This window comes from Musa acuminata, chromosome BXJ1-5 (assembly GCF_036884655.1).
Source record: "Musa acuminata AAA Group cultivar baxijiao chromosome BXJ1-5, Cavendish_Baxijiao_AAA, whole genome shotgun sequence".
Classification (NCBI taxonomy): Eukaryota; Viridiplantae; Streptophyta; class Magnoliopsida; order Zingiberales; family Musaceae; genus Musa; species Musa acuminata.
Genome location: NC_088331.1, coordinates 9295401 through 9305364, shown reverse-complemented (window position 1 = coordinate 9305364; position 9964 = coordinate 9295401). Strand labels below are relative to the sequence as shown.

The 9964-nt window shown below is 46.7% G+C and overlaps 2 protein-coding genes across 2 annotated transcripts; both read right to left on the bottom strand.

The window, feature by feature from the left end:
- Positions 1 to 1483: 1483 nt before the first annotated feature.
- Positions 1484 to 2888, bottom strand: LOC135675238 (MDIS1-interacting receptor like kinase 2-like). Its single transcript, XM_065185516.1, has 2 exons — positions 1991 to 2888; positions 1484 to 1845 (listed from the first exon to the last, which is right to left on the bottom strand). Exons 1-2 carry the CDS (start codon positions 2886 to 2888, stop codon positions 1484 to 1486), a joined length of 1260 nt encoding a protein of 419 aa, XP_065041588.1.
- A 132-nt stretch (positions 2889 to 3020) lies between these two features.
- Positions 3021 to 4445, bottom strand: LOC135675237 (MDIS1-interacting receptor like kinase 2-like). Its single transcript, XM_065185515.1, has one exon. The coding sequence runs from the start codon at positions 4443 to 4445 to the stop codon at positions 3021 to 3023; it is 1425 nt and encodes a 474-aa protein (XP_065041587.1).
- Positions 4446 to 9964: the final 5519 nt, after the last annotated feature.

Genomic DNA, 9964 nt, shown 5'->3' with positions numbered 1-9964 from the left:
TCGAGATCTACTATGTCAATGATCGTTTTATCGAATTTGTCATTTCGATGATCATTCTAACTACAAGTGTTAAGAGAGCCTCAACTATAAATTGTAGCATTTCCCCCATCAAAATTCCATATGGAGAACGCACCTCCACCCGTTTGACTTGTACCATTGGCTATTTGCTTCCTTCTTTTCATCAGCCGTGCTGCGAATCCAACAAAGAGGAAGAAGAGAAGTAAGGCTCCGAGGACAGCCATACCGGACAAAAGAATCACGTTGGGGGCCTCTCTAGCTGGGGATGATGAACTGCATGAAGGCAGACCAGCAACGACATCGCACAAGCCCCTGTTTCCAGTGAACCACTCCATTGGAGCCCTTCGGAAAAGCTGGCCATCGGGGACGGGACCTTCATGTTCTTTGTGAGATACGTCCAAGGCTGACAAGCTTGCCATGTTGATTAAAGAAGGCAGGATACGGCCTGCCAAATTATTGTGGGAAAGGTTGAGGATCTGCAGCAGTGTCAGCTGGCCTAATTGAGATGGAATATGGCCACTAAAGGAGTTTTGACTCAGATCAAGCAGTTCCTGAAGGTCTACCAGCTGACCGAATTCGTAAGGAATGCTTCCACCGAAGCTATTGTTGCTCATATCTACTGATATTAGTTGTTTGCAGCCACCTATTTCTCGCGGAATCACCCCACCGAAGTTGTTGGGAAGCTCGCCAACTAAGTGGTTTGAAGAAAGGTCTAGCGCTCCCAGCTGAGTTGATTGCCCAATCTCAGATGGAATTGTGCCATTTAATCTGTGGTTTGAAGAAAGTCCAGCGCTCCTCTTCATCTCTAATGTCGAACGATGAAACTAGTTAATAATGCATATTCTTGTCACTTATCCTTTTCTCTCTGACGAGATGATCGTTTCATATTCGTAGTAAACAGGGAGTTGGTAGTTTCCAAGAGCAGCGGAGTCTCGAGCCACTGAATCAGACAACCATCGCATTGCAATGCATCGCATCATACGAACGCTATTCTTCCCTCCTACTGCTTTAAATACTACTCTAAGCAGCACAGCAATCCCATATGCTAAGCCGTGAGAATAGGAAGCTCATTTCTCTGATTCGTGGAAATGGTGTAGGAGATTTCATTTGATAATATTTAATGGATGCATGAGCTATTGATTACGTAACGAAATCACTAAAGCACACAACACATACAAATCTGCGAATGAATTCCTACTCATCGGTCGGCCCTCTGTCATGCCTCCGTAGCAGAGCAGTCATGGCGGGCAGGTACACATCAGAAACCAATCATCCCTCAGCCTTCATTTAATTACCTTCACAAATTCTCAAGAAACATATAGTACAAGAAAAGAGATTGATTACCAACCGATGCTGTTATTAAACACGCTGCAGAATGAATCCACTAATAAAGCAAGCCACACGGAAACAAAGTCTAACGATCCTGACCAAAAGAAGCATCGGGGCACAGAGGAGTGCATATAGATCATATCTCCACGCTCATCAAGTCGGAAAACTTCAATGCATCAATAGATCGGAGGCTTGGTGGGGGTGTTCTGACCACGTATAACTTGTCGGAGACCTGTTTCATTGTCGGGCGTGATTCAGGGTGGTTGTCCACGCTACGAAGAGCCAAGCTCAAAACTGCAACTACTTCATCCGCAACTTGACCCTCAGGAAAAGGTTGGCGTCGGTCCAATACGTCTTTCACAAAGCTATCGTTGATCGGTGAAGACGACAGAATGGAAATGAGTACTTCTCCATACTCTCCTATCAGCAACTCCAGCGTCACCACTCCGAAACTGTACACGTCGCAATGGGTGGTCACTCTCATTGTATATGCAAGCTCTGCAGAGAGCAAGAGCCAATGATCAAACCGCCAATCCATAGAGATCTCCTCCGAAATATAATTTGAAGATGTTCTCAATTGCAGGTATTCTTAATTTGCACAAACTCCGAGATCTGAGAGAGAGAGAAAGAGAGAGAAACTTACCTGGTGCTAAGTAACCCCGTGTGCCTGCAAGCATGGTCCAATTTGATGAATCCGGCTTCAGTAGTCGAGCAATTCCAAAGTCGGAAACACAAGCCTTGAATTCGGAATCAAGTAGTATGTTGTTGCTGGTAATATCCCGATGAACGATAGGCGGTGTGCAGTCATGATGCATGTAGGATAAAGCACAGGCGACATCCTTCACGATGCTCACCCTCTTCACCCAGTCCAATTCAGCTGCCGTCTCGCTTCGGAGGACAGATCCCAGACTTCCTCTCTCCATGTACTCGTACACCAGAAATTTGCGTCGGGGAGAGGAGCAGAACCCGTAAAGCTTGACGATATTGCGATGTCGAATTTGAGTCAGAGTTTGTATGTCAGTTTGAAAGATTTGCTCGTCGCATGTACCTTCAGTGTCTGGTAGGTGAATCTTCTTCACTGCTAGCAGTTCCCCACTTGCTAACTCTGCTCTGTAGACACTGCCGTATGCACCGCTTCCGATACAGTACTTGGCATCGAAATCTTCGGTGGCTTCGATGATGTCCTTGTATACGTCTCTTCCAACAAAATTCAATATACAGAATGCACCTTCTTTGATGTGATTATTATCAACAGGTACTGTATCTTTTTCTCTCTTGCGGAATGCTCCAATGAATATAAACAAGAGAAGGAAGAAGACCACAGAAGCAATGATGGCTACTATAACAATTTTGTGGCGCTTGCTTCGGTCGTCTGTTGTTGGAGTACCGAGTGAAACACATGGAGGCAATCCTTGAACAACTCCACACAGATCATTGTTATGGGCAAACCACTCCGCTGGGGCTCTTCGGAAAGCTGGGCTATCGGGAACAGGGCCGTCCAGTTCATTGTAGGATACATCTACGGTAGACAAGCTCGTCATGTACGTTAGCGAAGATGGAAGATGACCCGACAAGGAATTATGCGATAGATTCAGGCTTTGCAGCATCACCAACTTGCCGAGTTGGGATGGAATCTCCCCTGTTAGTGAGTTCTGGCTGATGTCAAAGGTGTCTTAAAGGTACACCAGATTACCAATGGCCAAAGGAATGGTTCCACTGAAGTTGTTGTTGTTAAGCTTCAACGATCGGAGTTTCATGCAGTTGCCTAATTGATCTGGGATTCTTCCTGCCAAGTTGTTGGATGAGAGATCAAGCAGTTCAAGATTGGACAGCATTCCAATCTCCAGAGGCACATGGCCGACGAGTTGGTTGTTGCCCAAGCTCAGATTGTAGAGAAGGGTTAAGCTGCCGAAGCTCTTTGGGATCTCTCCTTGAAGGTAATTGGAAGAGAGGTCCAGCTCTCCCAGTTTCGTCAACTGCCCAAATTCGGTGGGTATGACTCCGGTGATGTTGTTATTTGAGATTCTGAAGAGCGTCAGATTGTGCCATTTTGCCCAGTCTGGTGAGAGTGCACCGGAGAGTAGATTGAAGTTCAAATCCATATAAGAAAGATGGGGATACACTCCGAGACATTGAGATACATCTCCGGTGAGATGGTTGTGTTCAAGACGAACCCTTTCTAGTGTCGTACAGTTTTTCAAGGTCATGAGAATGGGACCTTGGAAGTTGCTCATGTAAAGAGTGAGGTACTTTAGGGCTCCACCTTTGCATATGTTTGGGGGTACATAACCGACGAAGCTATTATTTGACAGCTCTAGGTATGTTAGTCCAATAATTTTGTTGATCTCCATAGGCAAAGGTCCAGACAACTGATTATCGAAGACACATAGATATCTGAGTTTGGTTAGATTTCCTATAGATGGAGGGATGGGACCGGTCAAAAGGTTTGTTGAGAGTTGGAGATCAGTAATTTCATTTAGATTCCCAATCTCAAGAGGAATTAAATCAGACAATTGATTACCCTCAAGAGAAAGGGTCTTTAATCTGGTCATGTTTCCTATAGAGGAAGGAATTGAACTTGTTAATAAGTTTTTTGAGAAGTAGAGATCGGTGACCTCAATGAGATTTCCAATCTCAAAAGGGATAGGACCCGAGAGCTGATTTTGATGTAGAACTAAGAAGCGGAGCTTTGTTAAATTTCCTAGACTAGGAGGGATTGAACCAGATAGGCTATTGACCCTAAGATCCAGATACATCAACTCGTGGAGCCTCCCTAACTTCTTAGGAATGACACCCATAAGCTTATTATTGTCCAGGTGCAAGGACACAAGACCGGTGAGGTTGCTAAGAGACGGAGGTATAGCACCAACCATTTGATTCTGGCTAAGACTCAAGATCTGGATATCTTTCATGGAGTCTATCCCAATTGGGATTTTGCTTGTGAACGGATTGCCACTGAGATCAAGAGATACGAGCCTGGAGAGAGCAGAGATGGCCGGAGGAATTACCCCACCAAACTGATTGTAAGAAAGATTGAGACGGAGGAGCGATCCCAAAGTCGAAAAGTCAAGAGCATCAAGTGCCCCTGCCAAGCCCATGCTCGGCAGGTGTATCTCGGTGATCGCCGAACGCCCTCTACCTGTGACGGGGTAATTGCATGCAACTCCGGTCCAATTGCAAGGACTAGAATTGAGGTTCCAAGATCTCAGGGATTGACAACTCCGAAGAGTGGCTTTCCAGTGAAGCAACGCCCTTCCTTGGGATCCGAGTGAAGCTTTGACAAGAGGAACACGGGGAAGCAATAGCAGCAGCAGCAGCAGCAAAGTGGCACAAAACAAAGTTTTGTGAAGCTGAGATGCCATAAGTGCAGAATAGAGCAAGACAAGAAGGCGAATAGTTTTTTTATGTTACATGGTAGTTGAGCAAAGAGATAAAAGTATTTGTAGGTGATACAGATCAATATTATTGGCCAATTCTCTCACTGCATGCGTGCATCTGTCACTAGAATTACACAACTATTACTCGAAATTCCATTCTGATGATCATGACATCCTGTGGTATGCATGCCGCTTAGACTTTTCCTCTCCTAAATATTTTTGTCTTTGGCATCAAAATTACTTTTTATAAACACTTATTAAACGAATCATACAGCGATGTCACAAGTCCACGGAGAGGTCTACGGGACCGAAGATGATGTGGTGAATACTATACCATGTTATGTAATGTCTCGTAGTGTCCACTAAAATTAAAATATACAAATGGAGAAATCAATGTGTAATGTATCTCAAGGTCATGTTAGACGTGCCACTCTTGCGACCTTGATTCTTTAGAGTACCTTTTTTCCATTGTGTAAATCACAAAATGTCGCTATATTACCACTCAAGTGGATATGTAAGAGAGTAAAAATGATGCTTTAGATAGGAATTTTGGTGGGTTTGTAACTTCCTATATCAGCAATTAAGTTGATAAGCTATGCCAAGAGCACGATTGCTATGTTGAATTAATATGCTTTCCCTTTGATCATCAATTTTTTTTTCTTAAAAAAATAATAACTCACCAAATTGAGTGCAAATGTTTCCCTTTTATTGGGAGATTAAAAACTTGCAAAGTTCATTATGAAAATACCATATCAATATCCCTGTTGGGAGAGTTTATACCTCTTAGGTCAAGTCAAGTCAACCATACCAACTTCAAGGGATTTTTCTAGAAAGTTGCTAATCACTTGTTGTGTGAGAAGGAGATAAAAGGATTCATACAAAATGTCAAAATTATAATTGAGATATATTACTTTTGGATTATATCAATCTCGTCCAAATATGAGTGGTAACGAATGAGATTCGAGCTAAGATTTCAATGGGACTCATTTTTGCTTGTGGTCAAATTATTAGAAAGCTTTCCCTGTTCACGGGAGATCTATGGGTGAATACTTTTACCGTGTCATGTATGGTATCGTACTATCGGCAAAAATTGAAGGATACAAATGAAGAGATCACCGTGTTGTCACGGACAAACTTCTAAACAAGGTGTTTGATGTAATGCTTATATCTGTCCGTGTCGTTTGGCATGTTCATGCCTTGTACAGAATGTAAAGGGGCAGCCGAAGGCTTATAAGTCCCATTTTAGTTGGGTTGGTGGCCTCTTTAGGCTTGTAAATAAAGGTTGTGTCATGTGGACACGTGCGAGAGCTTTACGGTCTGTAATGGACCATTTTACCCTTTGATGTGCCACTATTCAGAGCTTGTAAAGTCTGTTTGTAATTTGCATTGTCTATGAAGTGTTTTTCGGAGATGTTTGCTTGTGGATCCCGTTGGAGGCGTTCTCTCTAACCCGTTCTCTCTTTTGGTGGTCCTAAGGGACAATGGGAGGTTTCGGGGAGGCTGACCTTTGCGGACGGACGCGCGAGGGTGCCACACGACTTAGGCAAATCCAGCTAAGTCCGTGTCATATGGTATCAGAGCGGGACAAGCACTCATAGAAACACTTGACATGCAAACGTGGGGGACCTAGCGGGGCTGCGTTGAGGGCAGTCAGCACATGCGCGACCGTTTGAGGGAAAACGGGCATGGAGATGTAGGGAAAAGAGTCGCTCAGAGGAGCGGGCATCTGAGATTGGCATTCAGAGGAATGGCCAACCCTTCGCGCAAGAGGCACCACGAGAACAGGTAAGCTTGGAAGAATCTGGAGCGCACAAAGGTTGGGATGGCTGAGTTTGAGCTACGGCTCAACGTTGACAACTTTACTTGATGGTGCTCAAGGCAAGCGAGGCGCTTGGCAAAAGGACGAGACCATGCAAAGTGGAATGAGTTGCTCAGCGACCGAAAGAGTTGTGCAAAGCTCACAGAGGTGAGGGGAATTGCTAACTCGAAGAATTCGGTACTCATGCATGGGCTTGTGTGCGGACGATGGATTGTTCGTGGCCATCCCAAGGCGACCGAGACTCGGCGCCATGGAGCATTGAAACTTTCTCTTCGGCATGCGAAGGATACGTCCGGAGGAGCCTGAAGTGTGCAACGAGTTCAGCATGTTGCTAGGCCTGGAGGGGTGCAGCGGTGGCTGTATTGACCTGGAGGCGCAATCTAGCAAGTGCGTTTGCAAGAGGCAGAACAATGCACAGTTTGTTCAGCAGATCGGAGTAGTCCAAGGGGATGGTGGTCTCCGAAACGAAGAGAGATGTTGCTCCAACGGGACAGTTATCCATGAGGGATAAGTCTCGGCTCTCTAGAGGGAGAATCATGTGAGACGGACTTCACATGGTGAGGAGGAGTACCTCACAAACAACAACTCCACGAAGCTCAATGGACCGAGCAAGCAGCGAGGAGTTGTCACATGATCTCGCTCGAGAGAATGCATGGGTGGATGCATTGCGAGATCAAGTGGGGGAGCGACCTGAAGCAACTTAAATGAAGGCACACTTAGAGTCGATATGGAGATCGGACTCAAGGGAGGGCTGACCCGTGGAATGGTGGGCGTGAGGGCCACCATCAACTCAATGCAAAAAACGAGGAGCGGAGCAACTTGGGGGTAACTTGGCGAAGTACTCAAGCCGCTTGAAGGGAGCCAGCATAGAAGTTGGAACATGGAGCAGAGGCACAGTGCTTTCCTTAGACAGAGGTCAAGGACATGAACTCTTGCAGAGGCAAGAGTAAGATCATGTTGTTCCATGGGTCCTTCATTCTGACGGAGCAGACTCATCTTGCATGGTGCCAAAGACGAAGGGAGCTTCGGGGCACATGCACCTTATCTCGGAGGAGCATTTGATGGAGGAACTAAGGCGACTCAATTTGCGGAGGCGAAGTTGAGTTCAGAAGGCCTTAGCACGGGGCAAGAGGATGCAGAGGCGGGTACTCTTGAAGAATATGCCACAGTGTTGCCATTCGAGTTGCTATGAAGGAAGCGGAGCGCAGCGGAGATTGTGCTGGTAGTGGCAGAGGCCTAGGATCCAGACAATGGTGCACAAATTACAGTGAAGTCGGTGGACTTCGGGAGCTACTAGGCGACGGACTGTCCTAGAGCGGTGCTTCATCTAGGTGTGACCCAAGAGTGGGTGGATGAAGGTCGATTGCCAAAGGAGCGAACAAAATCGAAGGTGGAGGAGACCCTGCGATGTATTGGCAGAGGCCACACATGGAGGGTTCAAAATTGGAGTTTATTCCACAAGGATCAGAATGCAATGGAGATGTCACCAGGAGGCGACATGGTGCAGCGGATCGTGGTGGAACAGTTCTTGGCAATGCAACACACACGACATAGTCCCGAGAGGGACTAGATCATATGGAGGTATGATCGGGAGCTACTGGGAGCTCCGCTTTGGTGAACAACACGACGACAAGAAGGGCTATGGATTCAAGGAGTGAAGGCTATGGTACCGCAGAGGCGGGTCTTCCGGGCGTGCACCGAATTTTGCATCGGATGAAAACCTTGGTCATCAGCATATGGGGGCTGGGTTCCACCAAGGGAAAAGTTCGAATGCAAGTACCAATGAGTCCCATGAGAGGGACTTGATCATGCAGAGGTATGATCGAAGCAGCTGGAGAGTTGGACTGCTCCAGAGCTCATATCCGCTTAAGGGAGCCCGACAGGTCAGAGGACAAGGTCGAGTAAGCGAACGTTGCTACCAAGGAAGCTAAGGAGAACAGAAATGGTGCAAACCCTACAATGTGATGGCAGAGGCCATGCATGGGAGTTGCAGTCTGTCTTTCCATCGACCAAACAGACTGCTTGGAGAACACAGATGTGTTGAAGCAGGAGGTCGAAAGGGGCGAGGAAGCGACGACAAGTCCAGAGGGACTTAGCTACCCAAAATCAAGCAATCAGTGAGAATGGAGGTGGACTCAGAGGAGTGTCACGAAGGCATATCTACTGATTGTGAAGAAAAGGGATGTAGATGCGAGGCGACGGATAGTAGGACCATGGGCATGGCAGCGCCATGGTACCGCAGAGGCGGGACTTCCGTCAAAGTCATTGATCCCTTGCTCTCACGGAGGGAGAGCGCTTGGTCGTGAAAGGGGCCGAGGAGGTGGAGCATGCAGAGGCAATCTCCAAGTACCGAGACAAGGCTGAAGGGCAGAGGCCAAGAAACTTCGTAAGACCGGTGTCAACAAGTTTCTCATCAAGATAGCCGTAAGTGAAGGACTTCGGGTCATGCAAGAGTGCACGACCAAGGAACGAAGCAGGCAGTACGTGGTGCTGTACCTTTGCTACTCAGTGGAGTAGGCGGCAGGGTTGATGGAGAAGACGGTACAATCCCAGAGGCGACCTCATCTATCAGAGAATTACTCCAAGTTGGGGTGAAAACTTCCTGCATTCCAGAAGTTCAATGGCATTGAGAAGGTGAATCACAGTAGCTAACTCAACGCAAGGAGTGCAAACACTTCAAGTGCTTCAGAAGTGTGAGCAAAGAGCAGGCGAAGGCCAGTAACCAGCTCGATGCATGAAGTACAACCTCGAGGAGGCGGGCGAAGTCAAGTAACCTTTGCCTTCTCAACTCTTAAGAGAATGGGCGAAACCGAGTACCCCAGTTCTCTTATCTATCCAGCAGAGGAGCTCTGCACAAGTTCAAAGACCCTTCGAAGATAATGGAAGACAATAGTTGTCAAATCCTCACCAACGGTGATCAGTGCTACTGAGAGTAGATTGTCCGCTTCATTTCCCAACGAAATGCCAATTGAAAGCGGAAGTGATGCGAACCTACTTGGATGTGACAACTAACTGAAAGAAGAGTCAATAAGCAGATTTTGTGGAGGAAGGACCCAAAACTTCAGAAGTTTGTGAGGCGATGCTCGTTAAAGCTCCAACAAGCATCCACCCAGTTCAAGCAGCATGTGGAAATTTTGAGAAACTGGCGCAGTAAGAATGGTCTTTTCCTTCATTTGGTGGATCCGCAGGAATCAACGAGGATCAATACAACTCAGCCAACCCCACACCAGAGTCAGAGTCATTGGCGAGTTGAAGTAGCATGGCGGATCAAAGGTTCGACTACTCAGAAACAGCAGCGGAGAGCAGCTGGGAACCAGGAGGCGCATTGCAGCTGGAGCAGAAGATTGAAGACTCGGCAAAGGCGAAGAGTTGCAGTGTTCACAAAGGCTTCGACGAGGACGTCGAAGGGATAAGTGGGGGA

What these genes read in the sequence shown, in the direction of transcription:
- LOC135675238 (XM_065185516.1), bottom strand. Translation starts at nt 2,888, where the DNA reads ATGACGAGCTTGTCTACCGTAGATGTATCCTACAATGAACTGGACGGC. An exon ending in ACGGGGTTACTTAGCACCAG is followed by an intron (nt 1,846 to 1,990) that starts GTAAGTTTCTCT and finishes TGCTCTCTGCAG; the next exon opens with AGCTTGCATATACAATGAGA.
- LOC135675237 (XM_065185515.1), bottom strand. Translation starts at nt 4,445, where the DNA reads ATGGGCTTGGCAGGGGCACTTGATGCTCTTGACTTTTCGACTTTGGGA.